Source organism: Elephas maximus, chromosome 13 (assembly GCF_024166365.1).
Source record: "Elephas maximus indicus isolate mEleMax1 chromosome 13, mEleMax1 primary haplotype, whole genome shotgun sequence".
NCBI lineage: Eukaryota > Metazoa > Chordata > Mammalia > Proboscidea > Elephantidae > Elephas > Elephas maximus.
The window spans coordinates 62771656-62795997 of record NC_064831.1 but is presented as its reverse complement, the minus strand read 5'-3'; the positions used below and the strand labels follow the sequence as shown (position 1 = coordinate 62795997).

The window sequence follows — 24342 nt, the reverse complement described above, 5'->3', positions numbered from 1 at the left end:
GCAACATGACATGAGATGAACACCGAGTCTGCAAGAGGTAGGAAGAGAATGCTAGGGAAGCACAGTAAATACCAAGTAACTTAACTTCAAGATGCCAAAACAACTAAATAGTAAATACGACAAGAATTCAGAGAATAGGGAGATTAAAGGGACACCAAATAAACTGACTGTAATGTACAGCATTGTATATGATGTCTGTGACCACAACCCCAGAATAAAATAGTATTGATGGTCTCTGAATTTGAGATCAGGGCCTGAAGAGTTGAGAACATTCAAAGAAGTGTTAAGAAGAAAGGAGTAGGTATGGACATACCGGATGGAATGAAGTATAGAAAGTTTTCCAAGTTGGCTCGTGGAGTTTTGATGAACCACAAAGGTAGTGGAAGCTGATGTGACAGATGAGAGCGAAGTTTAGGACAGACAAAAAAGACTGCTACGATACTTATGCTGAATCAGAGCGATACTAGAGCCTAGGAGGGCAGCGCGGAAGCTTTCTTGGCAAAAAGTCAGATTTACTTGCAGGTGCCAAAGTCACTATAAATTCTACTATCCAAAAAACAGTTGGATCTTCCCTTTTAAGACTGTTCCTTTCCTATGTCTGTGTGTGTGTTCAAAAAATATTTTTATTATGAAATTACACAATTGTAGAAAAGTACATAAACAAGCAGTTTACAAATTGTTATAAATTAAATACCAATATACAACCACTACCCAAGACAGGAAATACACTACTACTAGTACCCCAGAAGCCTCTTCTCAGTAATAAGCCCCTATGCCCGCAAGAAATAATCAATACCTGTTTTTCTTTTTAGTTTTACCAACTAAGTAGACATCTCTAACAATAAAGCTTAGTTTTACCTTTTTTTTTTAGTGTTATGTAAGCAGAACCGTTTTGGATCTTTCACTCAGTATGTTTTAAAGATTCGTATCACTTGTTGGTTATTAACCTAATTCACTTTTTTGTTGTTGCTGAGCAGTTATTATATATATATGTATATACCACAATTATCTATCTAGTCTAATAGTGATGGACATTTAGGCTGCTTACAAGTTGAAGTTATTATGATAACATAGCTATCAATATGCTTTTTAATAAAACTTTCAATGTAGATGTGCCCATATTTCTATTGGGTATCTGTTATGGATTGAATTATGTTCTACTAAAATGTGCTGTAAATTTTAACCTCTATGCCTGTGGTATAATCCCATTTGGGAATGAGCTGTATTTCTTATGTTAATGAGGCATAATTAGCATAGGGTATACCTTCTGTCAATCTCTTTTCACACAGGTGCCAAGATACATGGAGATCTTCAAGGAATCAAGCGGCAGAAGCTGAAAAGACAAGGACTTTCTTGCCAGAGCCGAAGAGAGAAAAAGCCTTCCCCTACAGCTGGCACCCTGAATATGGACTTCTAGCCTCCTGAACTATGAGAAAATAAATTTGTTTATTAAAGCCATCCACTTACTGTATTTCTGTTATAGTAGCACTGGATAACTAAGACACGTATACATTTAAGAGGGGAGTTACCAGGTAACAGATATGTGTGTAAAGAAATACAATTCATTCTTTATATCTTTCCAAAATCATTTATTTTTTAAACCATTTATCTTTGTTAGACTCCTTTGAATTTTCTATGCATATAATCACATCACTAGGAGTCCTTGGGTGGCATAAACCATTAAGTGCTAGACTACTAGTTGAAAGGCTGGTGGTTCAAAGCTACCCAGAATTGCCTCAGAAGACAGGTCTGGCAACTTGCTTCTGAAAGGCCGCGGCCTTGCAAACCCTATGGAGTAGCAGCTCTACTCTGCACACATGGGGTCGCCATGAGTCGGAACTGACTTAACGGCAACTGACAACAAGAACAATTACATCACCAGTGAATCTTAACAGTTTAGCATCTCCCTTACAACCTTTACACTTTATTTTTCTTATTTGGTATACTACTGCCTAGCATCATCTACAGTATAATGTGAACAGAAGTGGATATAGACAACATACATGTCTTGAGCTCTATCTAAAAGGAAAATCTTTTCAACATTTCAACATAAACTATGATATCTCCTAAAGATGTTTTATAAATTTCTGTCCAGCTTCTGAACTGTTTTTTTTTTTCTTTAATCACAAATGATTGCTGATTTTTAGCAAATGTTCCTTCTACATCTATTCGAAATGTTTTTCTCCATTAATTTGTTCAAGTGACCAATCACATTGAGTTTTTTCAGGTTTAACCAAACTAGCATTCCTGGGATAAACCTCAGTTGGTCATACAGGCTCATTATCCTTTTTATGCATATGAAGTTAAATTTTCTAATATTTTAAGCTTTTCTGAAGGCAGGCATCTGTGTACATGAGAGAAACTGACTTGTAATTTACATTTGGTGTCAAGGTTTAACAGCCTCATGAAGTCACGGTCCATAGTGACATTCTTTTTCATTCCTTATATTGGCTGATTGTGCCTTTTCTCTTTCTTGTTCAGTCTTACCAGTATTGATGTCTTTTCAATGAAACATCTTTTGGCTTCTTAGACCCCTCTACTTTGTTTTCTGTTTTATTAATTTATGCTTTTTGTTATTTCCTTCCTTGTATTTTCTCTGCATTCGTTTTGTTGTTCTTTTTCTAACTTGAGACTTCTCATTACTTGAGATTTTTTAAGAACGCTTGGTTCATTAATTTCCTTATATGTGCATTTAAGGCTATAAATTGCACAACTTAAGCTGCATTCCATAAATTTCTCCACCCCACATTCAAACAGTTGCATAAATAGCCATTATGAATATTTGAAACTTTCACCAACACTGACAAAACTTAAAATACAACACTGACTTAAAATAGAAAGACATGAAAGCTAGGGACACTATAAAACCTTTTATATTAATAAAAACTATTATTTATTAATACACTTTTCATGAACACAGCATTCCAGCTTGGCAAGTATTTTCTTTCAACCCACTGAAATATCCTAAATCACCTCCTTTGTTACTGTTAAGGAGTAAGCTGTCAGTCACTCTTTTGAAAATAATCTACTCCTCACTTATCAACTATCTTGATATTCAACATTTTGCATGGACGACAATAGTAAAAAACCTACTATCTGACTATTCTGAGCAGTAACGATATACGTTTGGCCAGTAACAAGTGCCAAGGTGCAAAGGGTAATGATGACTGTGGCAGTTAAGGTTATGTGTCAACTTGGCTGGGCCACGATTCTCAGTGGTTTGGCAGTTATGAAATGATGTAATATGACAGTTGTATCATAATGTAGTCATCTTCCATTTTGTGATCTGATGTGGTCATCCTCCATTTACACATTAAAACTGATTTTTGCCTAACAACTGAATCTTTGGAACCTAACCATGTCAATAAGTGAGGAGAGGGTGTAATCATTCTTGTTATCTCTACCTGCTTTTAAGATTTTTTTTTTTTTTGCCATTTTAATATATTTTTAAAAGGTGGATTTCTCTTTACTGTACCTCATCAGATATAAAATGTTTTCATACTGGAACTTTCATGATCTTACCAGGAGGTGAGATGGGAACTCTTTCACATAAGTAAGTCACAATTTCGATCTTGCTGGACTGTAATGTGCATCAAAAATTAAAGATGTATCCAGATTTCAGAGACATCGAAATGTGATCTTAGAATCAATAGGTATTTATTATACATGGTAACTGTTAGGTTTCTGATATCTCTGGCACTGATGTTTCTTACCAATATGGCAAATTATCAACCATTATATCTTCAAATACTGCCTCTACCCTATTCTTTTCTCAGCCTCTTATGGCTCAATGATACCCTGCATCATATCCTCTGTACTTCTTAACCTCTTTTCTGTATTTTCTATCTTGTAGTCTGTGTGCTTAACTCTGGATAGTTTTTTTGACCTTGTTCACTAAACCTCTCTTTAACTTTGTTCAATCTGCTCATTTACTGAATTAATTTTGCTTATTTAGTTTTAGAAATTCTAATTGGTTCTTTTTAATACCTGTATGACAGCTCATACTTTCCAGTTCCCTGCTGAAAGCATACCTGTTTTAATCTGAGTCTGACAATTCTAATACCTGGAGTCCCACGTTAGTGTGGTTTAACTAGAAAGACAACGTGAGAAAAGTAGTTTGAGGCTTTAGGCAATGTTCTTGCCACAGAGAAGATTCACATTTGCGTCTGTCAAGTACCTGGATACAATGTAACAGTCTAACCTTCTCCAATAAAACACAAACCCACTGCCTTCTAGTTGATTCTGACTCAGCCACGCTATAGGACAGAGCAGAACTACCCCACAGGGTTCCCAAGGAGTGCCTGGGGGATTCTAACTGCCGATGTTTGGTTAACAGCAATAGCTCTTAACCATTACTCCATGAGGGTTTCCACATATAACAATCTAAAAAATATAACAATCTAGGACCATATTAATCTAAGTTTATGACTTGAGGCTTTCTGGGCTCCCTGGATGGCACAAAGACCGTCTTCACTTTTTACAAGAGCTGATTTACCCAATCCTCACTCTTGGTGAGGCCGGGACTTCAACTACTCTTTTATCTCTAACCAAAGGGCCAAAAAAATGACAGCTCAGTTTCTGATCTATCTCTTCAAGATTATTAGATATTTCCAGGATAAAACATCATGGAATGCTTCGCTCACTTCTCTAGATTCTCTCATGCCCTGACCCTGTAATTCCTGTCTTATTGATTCTTTGATTTCATTATACCTCTTCCGTTGTCTGTACTGGAAGGATTGGTACAAATTACCAGAAGCTTCCCAGAGTCCCTTGTTTTCTGTGTCTCGGTTAAAATTCCACATCCACATCTCTTCCTTCTATCTACGACTTTCAAATTCGCTGTCATGATCCTAAATTGAATCACATTTTCCTTTTACCTGGATTATTAAAATAGCTTCCCAACTGGTCTCCGTACCTCTAGTCTATCCCCCACCTTTCAATTAGCCCATAGTGCTACTAGATTGTTTTTTTTTCCCCTCAAAGTAATTCTCTTACATCACATTTCTTCAAAAAAGAACTTCGAGGGTTCCCCACTGTACAGAAAAAAAATCCAAAGTCATTTGCCTAGAATCCAAGGTCTTTACTGTGTTTCCTATTAAACATTTCCAACCATTTCCCCCTCTATTCTTCATGTAATCACTGACTCAGCCACTCTAAGTCTGATTGGAACCCTGTTGGCGTAGTGGTTAAGAGCTTGTCTCCTAACCAAAAGGTTGCTGTTCAAACATATATTCCTTAAGCATCCTCCCCAACTTTGTTCTATTTTCTGAACCTGAAATGCCCAGGTACCCACATATTGCTACCCTTCCATGTTCACTTCAAATGCTATCTCATCAATAAATCCTTTCCTACCTTTTATGTGTTCCCATAAAGCTTTATCTCTAAGTACCCTGGAATAAAAACTATTTATGACACACTTTTTGTGTGTACCTCTTTATCATCAAACACATTGCTCAATGTCTTATACATAGATGATATTCAAAAACATTCTTGAACTTTATTAAGTAATGAGAGCCTAGAAACTAGAGGTATTAGAGAGACTACGGTCAACAGAACGTATAAAAGAAAAATCAAGACTTCTGGTTTGCGGTCTTATGTGTTAAAAAGCCTGAGAGTCCTCACTCCCATTCCCAACAGAAAAAAGCTGAACTGAAAATCAATAACTCTTCTTAGATCCATCAGGTAACTGAGGTCAAAGGGCAAACCGCTGCCCTCAAACTTGGAGAGAGGTATTATCCAGAATCAGGGTTCACTGAAAGCAGAAGCCCAGGAACAGAAACCATCGCTGGAGCCAGCACTGGTGAAACACTTAAATGTCTTTTGTGTTACTAATTGCTGGAGGCCCAGTGTGGACTAGCTTGAGAGTTAAAAACTCTTGAGGGGTCATTTAGTTTACAACCAAGTGCCACTCCAAGTTGTCAGGGTCAAAGAAAAATCCTCTCCTGCTTCCAGAAGAGGAAAGAGAAATTTAACTTTAAAAACAAATTTTATTTGTTGGTGTTGTTAAGAACATAAACAGAACATACACCAATTCAACAGACAAGTAACCATTTTTAATATGTGCAGAGGATTCTGTATTCCTTAAAAAAAAAAAAAAAAGGGCTTAACCTCAAAGGAAACTGTTATACCAGAGCCCAACTGTACTTGGCATAAATAGTTAAGCATTTGACTACTAACTGAAAGACTGGCAGTTTAAATCCACCTAGAAGCACTTCAGAAGAAAGGCCCGGTGATCTCTACTTCCAAAAGATGACAGCCATTGAAAAACCTATGCAGGACAGTTCTACTCTGACATACATGGGGTCCGCCACAGTGTCAGAACTGACTCCATGGCAAATGCCTTAGTTTTTTTTGGTAACCAACTAGTATCAGAAATGAAAGAAGAGCCATCACTATTTACCCAATGGAAATAAAAAAGAAAACACAGAAATATTATGGATAACTCTAGGTTCATAAGTTTGATAAATTAGAAAAAAATGGGCCCATTCCGTGAAAGACACAATCTTCTAAAATTTACACAAGAAGAAATAGTTAAAATAGCTAAATGTCTGACTCCACTGTGCATGAGGTTGCCATGACTCAAGGGCCAACTCAATGGAAGCTAACAGCAACAAACCTGTTAAAGAAATTGAATCTGCAAAGCAGAAAGCAACAGGCCCTACATGGTTTCACTGATCAATTCCACCAAGCATTTAAGAAAGAAATGATACCAGCTGCCTACAATCTCTTTCAGAAGTAGTATTTCTTAACTCATTATACAAGGCCAGTATTACCTTAATACTAAAACCAAACAAAGACATCACAGTAAAGGAAAACTACAGACTGCTATCTCCCACGAAGATAGATGCAAAAATGCTCACCAATATTTGCAAATTGAATCCATTATGTTTACAGGAAATATACACCACAACCAAGTGAGATTTATTAAAGGTAAGCAAGCCTGGTTCACCACTAGAAAATCAATTAATCCAGTCCATCACATCAACAGGGTAAGAAGAAAAATCATATGATCACATCAATAGATGCAGAAAAACCATTTGACAAAATCCATTCATGATAAAAACTCTCAGCAACCTAGAATAGAGGGAAACTTCCTCAACTTGATAAAGAACACCTTTAAAAAACCTACAACATCATGCTTAATGCTGAGAAATGAGATGTTCTCCCCCTATGGTTTAGAATAAGGCAAAGATGTCCTCGCTAACAACTCCTATGCAACATTATACCGGAAACCGTAACTGATGCAATAAAACACGTACAGATTGAACAACTGGAATTTGAAATGAAAACACAAACCACTGTTTACATTCACACCAAAAAGAAAAAAAAATGCTTAAATATAAATTTAACAAAATATGTACAAGAGCTACATGAGGAAACTACAAACTTGTGCTGAAAGAAATCAAAGAAGATCTAAAGAGATGGAGAGATATTCCATGTTAATCAGCAGGAAGACTCAATATTATTCTCAACTAAAAGAATCTTAAATGAATATTGCTAAGTGAAAGAAATTAGTCTAAAAAGCCAAATACTGTATGTATGATTTCGAATATATGACAGTCTCATTAGGAACGAATGAGAGCTTTAATTGCTCCACAGTCTCCCCAGGATTTGATGCTGTCAGTGTTCTGAATTTCAGCCATTCTCTTAAGTGTGTAGTAGTATCTATTTTTTCGCCCCAAAAAGGAAATCAACTTTAATTTTCTTTTCATCAAAGTTCCCTTCACACATCAGTCAATAAAATACCTCCTCCATTTCTTTCTAATTTCCCCCAAGCGGAACCAAAATGTATTTAAAAAAAAGACAGATATCCTCTAGAGAGCAACTAAATGTTTGCGTCTTGCTGTGAAGCTGGAAGCTATGCCACTGGTATTCAGATACAAACAGGGTCACCCGCGGCGGACAGGTTTCAGCTCAGCTTCCTGACTAAGACAGGCTAGGAAGAAGACCTGGCAGTCTACTTCTGAAAAGAACTAGCCAGTGAAAACTTTATGAATACCAGCAGAATACCACTGGATCTAGTGCTGGAAGATGAGCCCCCCAGGTTAGAAGGCACTCAAAAGATGACTGGGGAAGAGCTGCCTCCTCAAAATGGAGGCGACCTTAATGACGTGGATGGAGTCAAGCCTTCAGGACTTTCATCTACCGATGTGGCACAACTCAAAATGAGAAGAAACACAGCTGCAAACAGCCATTAATAGTCAGAATGTGGAGTGCATGAATCTAGGAAAACTGAAAATTGTCAAAAATGAAATGGAACACATAAACATTGATATTTCTGGCATTAGTGAGCTGAAATGCACTGGTATTGGCTATTCTGAATTGGACAATCACATGGTCTACCATGCTGGGAATGACAACTCGAAGAGGAATGGTGTTTCATTAATCATCAGAAAGAACATTTTAAGATCTATCCTGAAGTACAACGTTGTCAGTGATAGGATAATATCCATACACCTACAAGGAAGACCAGTTAATATGACTATTATTCAAATTTATGTACCAACCGCTAAGGCCACAGATGAAGAAACTGAAGATTTTTACCAGCTTCTGCAGTCTGAAATTGATTGAACATGCAATCAGGATGCATTGATAATTACTGGTGATTAGAATATGAAAGAAAAACAAAGAAGAAGGAAGAATAGTAGGAAAATATAGTCTTGGTGACAGAAACAATGCTGGAGATCGCATGATAGAATTCTGCAAGACCAATGACATCTTCATTGCAAATACCTTTTTTTCACCAACATAAATGGTGACTATACACGTGGATCTCATCAGATGGAATACACAGGAATTGAATCAATTACATTTGCGGAAAGGGACGATAGAAAAGATCAATATCATCAGTCAGAACAAGGCCAGGGGCCAAATGCAGAACAGACCGTCAACTGCTCCTATGTAAGTTCAAGTTGAAACTGAAGAAAATTAAAAATGCCCACAAAAGCCAAAGTACAACTTTGAGTATATCCAATCTGAATTTACAGACCATCTCAAGAATAGATCTGATGCAGCGAACACTGATGACCAAAGGCCAGATGAGTTGTGGAATGGCATCAAGGACATCATCCAGGAAGAAAGCAAAACCAAACCAAAAACCAAGCCCACTGCCGTCCAGTCGATTCCGATGCATAGTGACCCTATAGGACAGCACAGAGCTGCCCCATAGAGTTTCCAAGAAGCGCCTGGCGGATTCAAACTGCCGACCTCTTGGTTAGCAGCCGTAGCACTTAACCACCATGCCACCAGGGTTTCCAGGATTGTCCAAAGCAAGAGGTCATAAAAAAAGACAGGAAAGAAAGAAAAGACCAAAATAGATGTCAGAAGAGACTCTGAAACTTGCTCTTGAATGTTAAGTAGCTAAAGCAAAGGGAAGAAATGATGAAGTAAAAGAACTGAAGATTTCAAAGGGTGACTCAAGTATTATAAGAACATGTGCAAAGACCTGGAGATAGAAAACCAAAAGGGAAGGACATGCTCGGCATTTCTCAAAATGAAAGAAATGAAGAAAAAATTCAAGCCTTGAGTTGCAATAGTCAAGGATTCCATAGGGAAAATATTAAATGACACAGGAAGAATCAAAAAAAAGATGGAAAGAATACACAGTCATTACACCAAAAAGAACTGATCAACGTTCAATCATTTCAAGAGATGGCATATGATCAGGAACCGACGGTACTGAAGAAGTCATCCAAGCCGCACTGAAGGCACTGGCGAAAAACAAGGCTCCAGGAAATGACGGGATACTAAGTGAGATGTTTCAACAGAGGGATACAGCACTGGAAGCGCTTACTTGCCCATGCCAAGAAATTTGGAACACAGCTACCTGACCAGTGACTGAAAAGATCCGTATTTATGCCTATTCCCAAGAAAGGTGATCCAACTGAATGCGGAAATTATCCAACAATGTTATTAATATCACATCCAAGTAAAATTTTGCTGAAGATCATTCAAAAGCACCTGCAGAAGTGTATCAACAAGGAACTGCCAGAAACTCAGGCCGGATTCAAAGAGGATGTAGAACCAAGGGTATCCCTGCTGATGTCATGTATCCTGGCTGAAAGCAGAGAATACCAAAAAGATGTTTACCTGTGTTTTATTGACTATGCTAACACACTCGATTGTGTGGACCATAACAAAATTATGGATACCACTGCAAAGAATTTGAATTCCGGGACGCTTAATTTTGCTAATGAGGAATCTGTACATAGATCAAGAGGCAGTTAGTTGCTGGGACAGATCAAATGGATACTGCGTGGTTTAAAGTCAGGAAAGGTGTGCATCAGGGTTGTATTCTTTCACCATACCTGTTCAATCTGTACGCTGAGCAAATAATCCGAGAAGTTGGGACTATATGAATAAGAACGGGGCATCTGGATTGGAGGAAGACTCATTAACAACCTATGTTATGCAGATGACACAGCCTTGCTTGCTGAGAGTGAAGAGGACTTGAAGCACTTACTGATGAACATCAAAGACCATAGCCTTCAGTACAGATTATACCTCAACAAAAATCCTCACAACTGGACCAATAACCAACATCATGATAAACGAAGAAAAGACTGAAGTTATCAAGGATTTCACTTTACTTGGATTCGCAATCAACACCCACGGAAGCAGCAGTCAAGAAATTAAGAGACATGTTATGCTGGGCAAACCTGCAGGAAAAGGACTCTTCTTTAAAATGGCCAAAAGCAAAGATGTCACACCTTGAAAGCTAAGATGTGCCTGACCCAAGCCATGTTATTTTCAGTCATCTCACACGAATGCGAAAGCTGGACAATGAATAAGGCAGACCAAAGAGGAATTGACGCCTTTGAATTGTGGCATTGGAGAAGAATATTGAATATACCATAGACTGCCAAAAGAATGGACAAATCTGTCTTGCAAGAAGTACAACCAGAATGTTCCTTAGAAGCAAAGATGGTGAGACTAAGTCTCACATACTTTGGACATGTCGTCATGAAGGATCAGTCCGCAGAGAAGGACATCATGCTTGGTAAAGTAGAGGGACAGTGAAAAAGAGGAAGACCCTCAACGAGATGGACTGACACAGTGGTTGCAACAATGGGCTCAAGCATAACAATAACCATGCAGGACTGGGCTGTGTTTCCTTCTGTCGTACTCAGGGCCGCTATGAGTCAGGACTGACACAATGACACCTAACAACAATAACAACAGTCACCTAATCTTTGACAAAGGCCCAAAATCCATCAAATGGGGAAAAGACAGTCTTTTCAACAAATGGTGCTGGCAAAATTCGATGTCCATCCAATCAAACAGGAACCATACTTCACACCATACACAAGAACTAATTCAAAACAGATCAAAGACCGAAATATAAAACCAAAAACTATAAAGATCATAGAAGAAAAAAATAGGGTGAACCCTAGAGGCCCTAACACATGGCATTAACAGGAAAGAAACCGTAACTAACAATACAAAAACACTAGAAGATAAGCTAGATAACCGAGATCTTCTAAAAACTAAGCACTTACGCTCATCAAAAGACTTCACCAAAAGAGTAAAAAGAGAACCTATAGACTGGGAAAAATTTTGGGCTATGACAAATCCAACAAAGGTCTAATCTCTAAAATATATAGGAAAATCCAACCTCTACAACAAAAAGACCAATAACCCAATTACAATGAGCAAAGGATATGAACAGACATTTCACCAAAGAAGACATTCAAGCAGCTAACAAATGCTTGAGGAAATGCTTGCTATCACTAGCCATTAGAAAAATGCAAATCAAAACTACAAGGAGATACCATCTCAACCTGAAATTATTGGCAGGAATCAAAAAAAAAAAAAAAAAACCCAGAAAATAAGAAATGTTGGAGAGGCTGTGGGGAGACTGGAACTCTTATGCACTGCTGGTGGGAATGCAAAATGGTACAACCATTTTGGAAAACAGTATGGCACTTCCTTAAAAAGTTAGAAATAGAAATACCATATGATCCAACAATCCCACTCCTAGGAATATGTCCTAGAGAAATAAGAGCTGTCACACGAATAGATGTATGTACACCCATGTTCACTGCAGCATTGTTCACAATAGCAGAAAGATGGAAACAACCTAGGTGCCCATCAACAGATCAATGGATAAACAAACTATGGTACATAAACACAATAGACTACTACACAACGATAAAGAACAATGATGAATCTGTGTGGGATCTCACAGCATGGATGAGTCTGGAGAGTATTATGCTGAGTGAAATCAGTCAATCACAAAAGGACAAATATTATGAGACCACTACTATAAAAACTTATGAAAAGGTTTACACACAAAAAGAAACAATGTTTGATGGTTACGGGGCGGGGGGGTGGTGGAAAGGAAAAAACACTAAATAGATAAGTGGTAACTTTGGTGAAGAGTAAGACAGGACACAATACTGGGGAAGCCAGTATAACCTGTCCAAGGCAAGGCCATGAAAGCTGCACAGACACATCCAAACAACCTGAGGGACAAAATTACCGGTTTGAGGGCTGTAGGGATTATGGTCTCAACTGGCATAACAAAGTTTATAAAGAAAATGTTATACATTCTACTTTGGTAAGTAGCATCTGGGGTCTTAAAAGCTTGTGAGTGGCCGACTATGATGCTCTACTGGTCTCATCCCATCTGGAGGCAAGGAGAATGAAGAAAAGCAAAGACACACGGGAAAGATTAGTCCAAAGGACTAAAGGACCGCAACCACCACAGCCTCCTCCAGACTGAGTCTAGCACAACTAGATGGTGCTGACTACCACCACTGACTGCTCTAACAGGTTATCACTACAGCGGGTCCCGGACAGAGCTGGAGAAAAAAGTAGAATTTTAACTCTCTCTCTCTCTCACATACACACACGAAAAGACCAGACTAACTGGTGTGACAGAGAACGGAGAAACCCCAAAAGTATGGCCCCAGACACCATTATGGCTCAGTACTGAAGTCACTCCTGACATTCACTCTTCAGCCAAAGATTGGACAGGCTCATAAAACAAAAATGAGACTAAACAGGCACATCAGACCGTGGTCAAGGATGAGAAGGCAGGAGCGGACAGGAAAGTTGGTAATAGGGACCCAAGGCCGAGAAGGGGAGGGTGTTGACATGTCATGGGGTTGACAACACATGTCACAAAATAGTATGTGTATTGTTTAATGAGAAACTAGCTTGCTCTGTAAACCTTCATCTAAAGTATAATAAAAAAAAAATCTATTCCTGTCCTATCATGGCTTATTCTTGTTTATAAAACCTGAGACGCATTACTCTTGCTTTTTAAAAAATATTTTATTGTTTTAGGTAAAAGTTCACACAGCAAATTCATTTCCATTTAACAATTTTTATAGAAATTGTTCTCTGACATTGGCTACAACTTTTGCAATGCATCAGCATTCTCATTATTTCTATTATGTTTGTTCTGTTTCCATTTATCTAACTTCCCTGTCCCTCCTTTCCTTTCCTTCACTGCTTTTGGGTAAATGTTGACTATTTGGTCTCGTATAGTTGATAATTTAAGGGAGCACATTTCTCATGGGTAATATTATTTATTTTATAAGCCAATCTGTTATTTGGCTGAAAGGGTGACCGCCAGGAGTGGCTTCAGTTCAAGTTAAAAGGGTGTCTTAGGGCAACAGTCTCAGGGGCTCCTCTAGTCTCTATCAGTCCAGTAAGTCTGGTCTTTCTTCAGGATACTGAGTTCTGTTCTAAATTTTTCTCGTTCTATTCAGGACCTTCTATTGTTTCCCTGGTCAGTAAGGTCAGTAGTATAGCAAGGCATCATCTAGTTCTTCTGGTCTCAGGCTAGAAGAGGCCGTGGTTTGTGTGGGCTACTAGTCCCATGGACTAGTTTCTTGAGTCTTTGGTTTCTTTCATTCTCTTTTGCTCCAGACAAGTAGAAACCAATAGTTATATCTTAGATGGCCGCTCACAAGCTTTTAAGACCCCAGACACTACTCACCAAACTAAGACGTAGAACGTTATCTTTATGAATTATGTTATGCCAATTGACTGAGTTGTCCCAGGAGACTATAGTCCCAAGCCTTTTAACCAGGTAAACCAATCCTGCAAGGTGTTTGTTTATGTACAGGAAGACTCCATAACTATGTCCCCATGTACTTTATTGTATGTATGAATATATATGTAGGACATACAAACATGTATATACTTATGCCTACAAATATACCTATACGTGCACACGCATGTATTCACATATGCCTTTCTATACAGAAATAACATACCTACCTACCTGGGTAACCCCACACGTTTTTGGTTGTTATTACTGTTGTTGTAAATTTGTTTATGTTATAGCATTTACCAAAACTGCCCTTTATTATTGCGCACTTTACTTAGTGTCTTCATTTACCTCGGTCAAATTGTGTTGACTTCCTCCATACTGGGTATAACCTTTCCTATCACCAAAGATAACAAGTATCTACTGTCTAGAAAACGTGTAATGGAATCTCGTTTTAATTTTGATTCCCTAATGAATTACGATGTTGAGCATCTTTTCGTGTATTTATTTGCCATCTGTATATATTCTTTGGTGAGATGTCTATTCACATCCTTTGCCCAGCTTTTAAATGGGTTGTTTATTTTCTTATTGTTGAAGTTTTTTCCAATGGCAACCCAATCTTGAATTCCTAGGAGAAATCCTACTAGACCATTAATTTATAAAATTCAATTCTGTATTTATCTTATTTTATTCTATTACTATTGTTAATACCCATTATTCCCAATGCTGTTTATTTGTGCCTTCTTTACCCCCATCATATCTTCCAACAGTTCACCTTCTTTAAAAAAAATTCATTTTCAAAACTCTAGCTTTTTTTTTTTTGGTGGGGGAGTTCTATTTTGTTAATCCTATTCTTCTTCTTATGGGCTTGCTGTGCTATTTTTCTAACCTCCTGTTTTCAAAGGTTTAGTTCATTTTCTACCTCTTCATCTTTTTCTAATAATAGCACCTAAAACAAAATATCCCTGTAACTCTTCAGCCACATCCTACATTTGAATTTATTTTATTTGTACTTAAATTATTTTAGTAACTTCATTTTTGGGTTCCAAGTGAATAAGGCATGCTTATCATTTTTAAAAAATATATTGCAGCCTGCACCATGATCAATTTGAAAATAATATACTTCAAAGGGTACAAAAGTACATACTTTAAATCCTTTTCTGTGTATACTTACTGATGTATAATCTAGCAGAGAACATCTGCATAAGAATAGTTAATATACTAAAAGAGATAAGGGGAGCATTACATCCGTAAAACAAGAATAAACTGTTATTAAAAAAATCAGTTAGAAACTGTTAACTCAAGATAGCTAAACATCAGAATGGATGCAGAAAGAAAAGCCAAGTTAGTGAATTAAAAATTACGCTGAGGAATTTTCACAAAAAACAGTACAAGGGCAAAGGTGAAAAGTACAGAAGAAAACTATGAAGTATGTTAAAAAAAAAAAAAAACTAGATATGGAAGAGGTGCAGAAATTTCAATATGTGACTAACAGGAATTGCAGAAAGCATCAAGAGAATGTCGAAAAGGTGATACTGAAGAAATATAGAGCTAAGAATTTCTGAAAACCAAAAACATGAGTCTTCAGACTTAAAGGACCCAGCTGGATACATTTTCAAAACCCACATCTAAAAATATTAAAATAAAATTTCATAATAGTAAGGATTTCTCTTTAAAGAGAATTCCAATGAATAAGAATCAGACAACAGATTTATTAACAACACTGAAGACGACAGGATAATAACTTCCAAAAGTTCTAAGAAAGAAGAACTTTACCACTAGAATTCTATACCCAGAAAAACCATCATTAATATATGAGAGTAGAATAATGATCCTTGCAAGAAACCAGAGCTCAAAGTTTACCATCTATAAAACCTGACTTAAATGATTAAAGAATATATTCCAGAGGAAGAAAGGTAAATCTGGAAAAAGTAGTGGGACGAAAGAAACAAATTAGCAAATAAATAAATAAAATATATTAATAAACCTTAAAATCAAATTTAAAATTCAAATTTAATCAAATTAACTTATGATGCTAAGGGAGACCCTAGGTGGTACAGTTAACTGCATGGCTTACTAACCAAAAGCATGGCAGTTAGAGCCCATGGGAGGCACCCTGGAAGAAAGGCCTGGCAATCTACTTCTGAAGGTCATAGGCACTGAAAACGCTATGAAGCAGTTCTACTCTGACTTGCACTAGGGTAACCATCAGTTGGAACATACTTGATGGCAACTAGTTTTTGGTATCATGGTGAGAGGGGAAGAAGAATGAATAGAGTAGAAAAGCATGCTACAGTTTTCGTTTTGTGCTGGGGGGGTGAATATATCAAATACTGTTACTATATGTTGTTATAAATGTACAGTTTTAAGTATGTACGCACAATTTGTAATAGTGATCACTAGAAAAGCTAAACTAGAATATGTAACTTTGAAATTATCAGGTTAAAAAAAAAAGGGAAAAACACTTGATCAAGCCAACAAAATAATCAAATAGAAAACAGGTAAATATGAAGTACAACCTCCAATGACATTAGTTAAATCTAAACACATTAGTAATCATAAAATATATGAATGAGTTGATATCAATTATCAAAAGATACCTTTGCTGGATTAAAAAAAAAAAAATCACCTATATGCTGTTTACAAAAGATACACCTAAAATAAAGCAAACCAAGAAGTTTAAATATTAAAAAATGCAAAAGATATCCCAGCCAAATACTTTAAAAAAGGTGTGACAGTATCAATATCAGACAACATAGAATATAAAGTGAAAAATCAATGAAAGAGACAAAAATATATTGTATGTTGATTAAAAAAAACTACTTAAAGATTTAATTATAAATCTTTAGGTACCTAATAGCATCTTCTCCAGAATATATAAAAGAAAAACTGAAATTACATGGAGAAACTGTTAAGTTCACACACTCACAGACGCCTGCCAGAAGATTCTTACCTTCTAATTTACACTTACCACACGTAAGTACAGAAAAGCTAAAAAATGCTTTCAGTGGTGTTCACAGTGTTATTTTATTAATAAGAGAAATTATGAATGAGTAAGTCTAACCTATTAGAAGAGGATCAGATATAAACATTGAAAACTCCTCTTTCTAGTAACCCATTGCTGTTGAGTTGATTTTGACTCATAGCAACCCTACAGGATAGAGCAGAACTGCCCCATAGGGCTTCTAAGGCTGTAACCTTTACCGGAGCAGATCACCGGGTCTTTTCTCCTGTGGAGCTGCTGGTGAGTTTGAACTGCCAACCTTTTGGTTAGCAGCCAAGTACTTAACCACTGTGCTACCAAGTCTCCTTATAAACAAACAAACAAAAAAACCCAAAACCATTGCCATCAAGTCGATTCCAACTCATAACCACCCTATAAGACAGGGTACAACTGCCCCATAGAGTTCCAAGGAGCGCCTAGTGGATTCGAACTGCCAACCTTTTGGTTAACAGCTGTAGCACTTATCCACTATGCCACCAGGGTTTCCTTAAAATAAATAACCTGAAAGTAAATGTTACCAAAAATAATTTCAAAACACCACTGACTTCAAATATTATTGTCAGACACATAAAGATGAAAAACAACCAAACTAGCAAAGGAAGATTTTAACCGTCATGAACCCTGGGAAACCGGTATGCATTGTTATTTATTACAAACATGAGCTTTGGGGTCCAACAAACCTGAGCTAAATCCTTGTGTTAATAAGCTCAGATAAGTAATTTAAGCTCTAAATCTTAGTTTCCACATGAAGTGAAGATGGTAATAGTTTCTATCTTCACAAAGCTCTCAGGAGGGTAAAATGAAATAATGCCTGACACAGAATAGGACTCAAAAATTGACAGCTCTTATTATTACTATGGAGCCCTGGTAGCATAGTGGTTAAGCCCTTGGCTGCTAACCAAAAGGCTTGACAGTTTGAATCCACCAGCTGCTCCTTGGAAACCTTAGGGGGCAGTTCTACTCTGTCCTAAAGGGTGGCTATGAGTTGGAATCAACTCGAGGAGCACGGGTTTGGTTTTTGGATTGTTCCTACAGTGAAACCTGTAAGAGCCGAACTCAACAGGGACTGCCTTGTTTTTCTGGGTCTCACATGTTTCCTGCCTTTGACAGAATATGGTTTTTCTGTCACTAGTTTTAGTGTCCTTCTCTGACAGGTTTCCACCTTACACAGGTTCTGGCTTTGACAGGTTTTACTCTATAAAATTGTAGTTTGGGTGCAAAGTGTGTGAAACTGGGTTATATTCTTAGTGTTATTTAATATCTGTCTTACAAAGTGCTCTCGGAAGTTTCAAATCAAATGTGAAGTTATTTTCCACTTATTTCTCAAAATATTTGGCCTCTCAATTCCAATAACTAGGTACAATTTTATACTAAAATTAGAATTGCCAGTGAAATACGGCTGGTAGAATAAGGTAACCACATATAGGTTGTCACCGCCTTAACAAGCACCTCAAATTTCCAACCTAAAGAACAGAAAAAAGATCAAGCATGGTATTAATGCTCTCATTCTCCAGACCAGTTTCCTTTTAGAAGTACAAAGACTTTTCAGAGGGAAAATACATGGAATAAAATCCTACCCTGAAACCAGAGAACCAGTCCAAATAGCTTTTTTGGTGGCCAGGGTACCCTGAGGAACTTCCTTAAATAATTTTGTTTTTACTGAATAAATGTCATTTATATGCCTTTTTTTTTATATGCCTTACATAAATTTCAAGGTTTACAGGCAAGAAATCTTTTTAAATAATGACAGAAAGATCTTATTTATGTGCTCCAAATGTACCAAGCTCATTCTTTTTTAAACTTACTTTTAGTTCCCAATACTCAACAGGATATATGTAGAAGAAACTGAAGCAAAGTCTCCCTACCCGCCCCCAAAATAAAACGCAAAACATTAAGTATGAGTTTATTGCAAAATTTAAAGGTGGGGAATACAAGAAATGAAAACAGATACTACTGCACACTGGATTGTTTACATACTGGTATATAAATCAATCTAATACTTACTTTACTTCTTATAAATTCAGTTCAACAGATTTCTGTACTATTTCTAAATACAAGGCTGACAATATAGGTCCTTACCTTTCCATTAACTTCTCTTTATCCCAATTGAAGTGGCTAAGGAGTATTCTTGTGATAGTTGCTGGATTCTAAAGAAGGGGGGGGAGAAAAAGTCATTTTAAGGTAATAGCACTTCATTGATATTTAGTGAACTTCTAGGTCAAATTTAAATTTCCCTAACATTCTACCCAAATCTCCTTTCCTAAGATATTTCTTTAGTCCACTAAAGAAATACAAAAATTTAGTTATAAGATCAAAACTAGTTAAAAATTAGCTTGCAACATTAGTAATATAGCAAGTCTCTTATGATTCTAAAGCAGAATTCAAAATAAGCCAAAAGACATTATATGCAAAAATATTACTGTATTAAATCAAGCATTAATGAAAATTATTTTTGCAATTACAATTTAACAGACCACTCAGCACACTATCAGATTTAACAAGATTGCTAACGCCTTAAGCACTGAATTGTTCAAATGTATTCAAACAGATTTTAAATCAAAAGGTACTTCAGAGATATTTAACCAAACTCAGAAAATATCTGTACCATGTAATAATTTCTAGAGTGTAATCTTCAATTGCTATTTCTAGAACAAAAGGTCAATATTATGAAATAAACCCCAAATTTAATATTCTATCATTCAGTGCTGTCACAAATATCTCCATTTCCCATGAAACTAGTGAGCTTGCTATTTGAGTACAGAATTTTAACTCAAAACTTAATTGGATTTAAAAGATTTAGCTAAGCCTACCTCCTTCAAAGATACTAGACTTAGTTACAATGCCAGAGAGGGAATGCAATCTGGTTCTCTGCTGATTTGTATTTCATGTATAACTTTATCATATCAAATAACATTTCAAAACAGATCTCTATGCACTAGAAACTTTTACCTTTATCATGGTTAGGCCACTGTATCAGCTACCTATTAATTTAGTTAAAAGGTTATCTTCTATAACAATTAATGCTTTGAAAAGAGATCTCTGCCAATTATTCTCAACAATACCATTTGTCAGAGAAAAATTCATACCCCCAAAAAAGTAAAAAATGCAGATGAAGTAACTTTCACCCACAGCATACCAAGGATATCTACCCAGGTATTCCTTGCTTCTTAGGCCTGGACTTCCCTAAGAATCCTCCTTTAACAAAGCACTCCTGACATACACCAGCAATCTACACGTGTTAATATGTGGAAGGAAACCCAGTAACTGACCTTTAGCTATGTTTATTTATACAGAATATACAGATGCTCTATATCTCTAGCTCTTGCTTAGAAATGTGATTTACAATAACTTATCTTAAAAAATAGCATCAGAAATTGATTACAGATAAGGGATAAATTCAAAAGAGGCATCTGACCTTTTGTAAAATGACAGAGCTAACTCTAACAAGAGCTCAATGTAACCTTTCCCCCAGACACCACCTTTGCTGCCTAGGAACCAACCTCTATTACTAAGAAGTAAATTTCTTCAAGGTCAGCCTAAACAATGTGAATACCTCATGGAAACTCATTTGTTCCCTGACAGAAACACTGTTCCCAAATCTCCTCCCAAGACTGACACCAGCAAGGTAACTTTTAACAGACCACTCCTGAAAATTTCTGTCATGTCACTGCTTTGTAACCAGCATGAAGCCCCCTGTTGACCCCATGTCTTTCAATTATGCCTTACTTTGTCTTACCTTTGACTGACCTCAGTCACTGTAAACCACTCAGAATGTTGTGTCTGGTACTTCCTCCTCCAGCCCTATACCTATAATGCACCCCATTGCTCCTCCCTTGGATTCATATGTTACATTTGCTGGGACTTCACATTCCCCTGTTGCAATGTTTTTTTTTGGTCCTGCAGCTGTCTTTATCCCTTATAAAACTCTTTACTTTCAATTTTAACCAGGCTTTTTGATTTTGCTCTAAGACACAGGTTTTCACCGAGTTATTATGTATGACAATGGAATTTGCCTACAAACGAATCGAGTCATTCATATGTAAAATAAAGGTAATAATCCTATTAAGGGTGGGGGAATTAAATCTAAAAAAAAGTGATACTCATTAGAACTGTGTGTCTACTACTTTAGTACACCCCCTACACTATATTCTCTCCTACCAGAAAGGGCATTTGGGGAGAAAATGCTGCTTCAGAAATTAGGAGTCTCAATTTGCAGAGAGAAAAAAGGGAAGGGGAAGGAATACCCTCTTCTAAGCTGGTATCAACTGCACGGGGCAGTTCTACTCTGTTCTATAGGGCCGCTGAGAGTCAGAATTGACTCGATGGCAAAGGGTTTGGTGTTTTTTTTTAAAGCTGGTGTCAAAGCCTTTTCTGTGTCTGAGTTCCAGCATCAAATATTGGTCCCAGCCAGAGGTTCCAAAACCTGGTTCTAGGTTCATCGAAAATCACTATCGGAAGTTTTTCTAAAACAGATTCCTAGGTATCAACCCCCATTAATAGGTTTGGGCCTGGGCCTCCTTGAATGTGTTCATATTTAAATAATAAAAAATATGACAACTTACGTACCTACATTTTAGCTTATCCTTTAAAAAATTCTGTGTATCTACATTTGTTTGATAACATGCTCATTATACTGGAGGTAAATCCTCAATTTTTTTCCCCAATAGGATGTTAATGAAAATATTTGTCTACTCAATGACAACAAAATAAAAATACATTTAAAAGGGAAAAGAAAGAACTCATATGATAACCAGAATGAAATTAAGAATGCTGACACATTGTAAAAAATGTAATCAATGTCACTGAATACTTTGTATAGAAATTGTTAAATGGGCACCTAATTAGCTGTGTAAACTCTCACTAAAAACACAGTATTACTTAAAAAAATTTGTCTAGACCACACTGCAATAGTAGTGCCAGGGCTTTAAGTTATGGGAGGCATTTTGATCACATTTCACTACAGCTGGCTTAACTTATTTATGCACATTACATATGAAGAAAGGTGATGGAAGCATAATATAGATTATGCACCTTACTCTATGCTGGGCCCTGCACATGGTACTGTACACACCTCATCTAATTGTCCAAAGCATTCCATAAGTTAAACATACTTGTCTCCCATTTTAAATATGAGAAAACTATGGCTAAGGCTATAAAAGCCACATAGCTAAGTGCAATAGTTGGAAATTCTAACTGCAAAATTCCTTGCATTATTCCATGTAGTAAAACCTGGAGACTTAATATTAAAGATTTATTTAACTACTCATCATGTGCCTAAATACCCTTTACATCTCTACCGAAGGGTAACTCAGGACAAAGTAGGGAGAAGAAAGCACAATGCATAGAGGCACAAGGGAGATTCTGAGGTACTGAAAAGGGTCTACGTCTTGAATGCGATGGTGGTTACGTGAGGGGTATTCATTTGCCAAAACTCACGCTACATACTTAAAAGTGGGTGCATTTAATCATTAGAAGGTTAAAACCAAAAACCAAACCCACTGTTGTTGAGTGGATTCCAACTCACAGTGACCCTAGAGGACAGAAAAGAACTGCCCCACACCATTTCCAAGGCTATATATCTTTACAAAAGCAGACTGCCACATCTTTCTCTCATGGAGTGGCTGGCGGGTTTGAACCTTTTGGTTAGCAGCCGAGCACTTTAACGACTGCACCACCAGGGCTCCTATATGAAAGTTACGTATCATTAATATTGACTTGTTTAAAAACAAAACCAAACAATACTATCTGATTTCTGGTCCCCGACAAAATGGAGTAAACCCACTGCAGTGTCTCTCTCCTACTAAAAACTCTGGACAAAATGCAACCAACCAATGGCTCTGAAAATTAAGTAACAGCAAGTGGATTGGGGAGGAAAGTCAAGGCCCCTATGAGCTAGAGGGTATGGGGACGATACTCTTGAGAACAGAGCTATAATATAAATCACTGCCCAAGTCATACAGTGACCTGAGTAGGCATGGAAAGGGCCAACCTAAATAACATAGCCAAGACTTTGAAAACTGAACAAATATTGGAATCACTGCCAATATAAGGCTAAAAGAATTTGTGGTCACAATTTAACTGGACTGACTAGTCTACAAAAACAGACAATGATACACCTGCATTCTCTCATGATTTTAACAGGGCCAGAATCTCACAACATAATATCCAAAATGCCCAGAATAGAGTCAAAAATTACTAGACATACTAAAGACAAAAAAAAGTCTGACCAATTCTTAAAGACAATCATAGATTCCAACTTCTAGCTGACCTCTAGAGGGCTCTAGAATTATCAAAGACTTTTAAAGCAGCTATTAAAACCATGGTCCATTAGGTAAGGGTGAACATTCTTGAAACAAAAAAAAACAAATTCTCAGGAGAGAAATGTAAACTATAAAAAAGTAGTAAATGGGAATTTCAGAACTAAAAAACACAAAATTCACTGGATGGGGTCAAAAGCTGAACGGAAATGAAAGAGGAGCCACTGAATCTGAAGATGTATCAATTATTTAATCTTAACAGAGAGAAAAGAAAAGGTTTTAACTAATGAACAGACTCAGGGACCTGTGGGAGTAATATCAAAAGGTATAAAACTAAAATTCTATATTCAGTGAAAATACGGCTCAGGAATGAAGATGAAATAAAGATGTTATGAGACAAAGGAAAACTAATTCATCGTCAGCAGACCTGCACTAGAAGAAGTCCTTCAGGCAGAAGGGAACTAATACCAGAGAGAAATCTGGAACTTCAGGAACAATGGAAGAGCAAAAGAAATGGGAATAACTGTGCAAATATTATAGGCTATTTCTCTCCTCTTAAGTTCTCAAAAACATACAAAACTGTTGAAATAAAAAATCATAACTTATCATGGTAGCTGAGGGGGGTTAAGTTCTGTAGACATAACACATATGACAACTATAGGATAAAGAGGTCTGGAGGCAAAAATAATCTATACAGTTATAAGGCTTCCATGTTTCACTCAAAGTAGTAAATTACTAACTCTAAGAAGAACGTGAAGAGTTAGATTCTATATTATTATATTATTATAATCCCTAGAAAACCAAAGCCTGTGGTCGTTGAGTAAATTCTGACTCATAGTGACCCTACGAGACAGTGTAGAACTGCTCCACAGGGTTTCCACGGAGCCACTGGCGGATTAAAACTGCTAACCTTTTCGGTTAGCAGCCAAGCTCTTCATCAGTACACCACTAGGTCTCCATAATCCCTAGAGCAGCCATTAAAAAAAAAAAAAGATCTAGCCAAAAAACCAATAGATATAAAATTAAATATTAAGAAATTCAAACAATCTAAAAAAGGGGAAAAAGGGCAACAGAAAAAA

General features: G+C 36.8%; 1 protein-coding gene across 1 annotated transcript in view; it reads right to left on the bottom strand.

Moving 5' to 3' along the window:
- ARIH1 (ariadne RBR E3 ubiquitin protein ligase 1) overlaps nucleotides 1–24342 on the bottom strand; it is a 129850-nt gene that overhangs the window by 59713 nt on the left and 45795 nt on the right. Inside the window, exon 2 of the mRNA XM_049852676.1 lies at nucleotides 19086–19153. Within this exon, the coding sequence (XP_049708633.1) occupies nucleotides 19086–19153 (68 nt within the window). The remainder of the gene's footprint in view (nucleotides 1–19085; nucleotides 19154–24342) is intronic.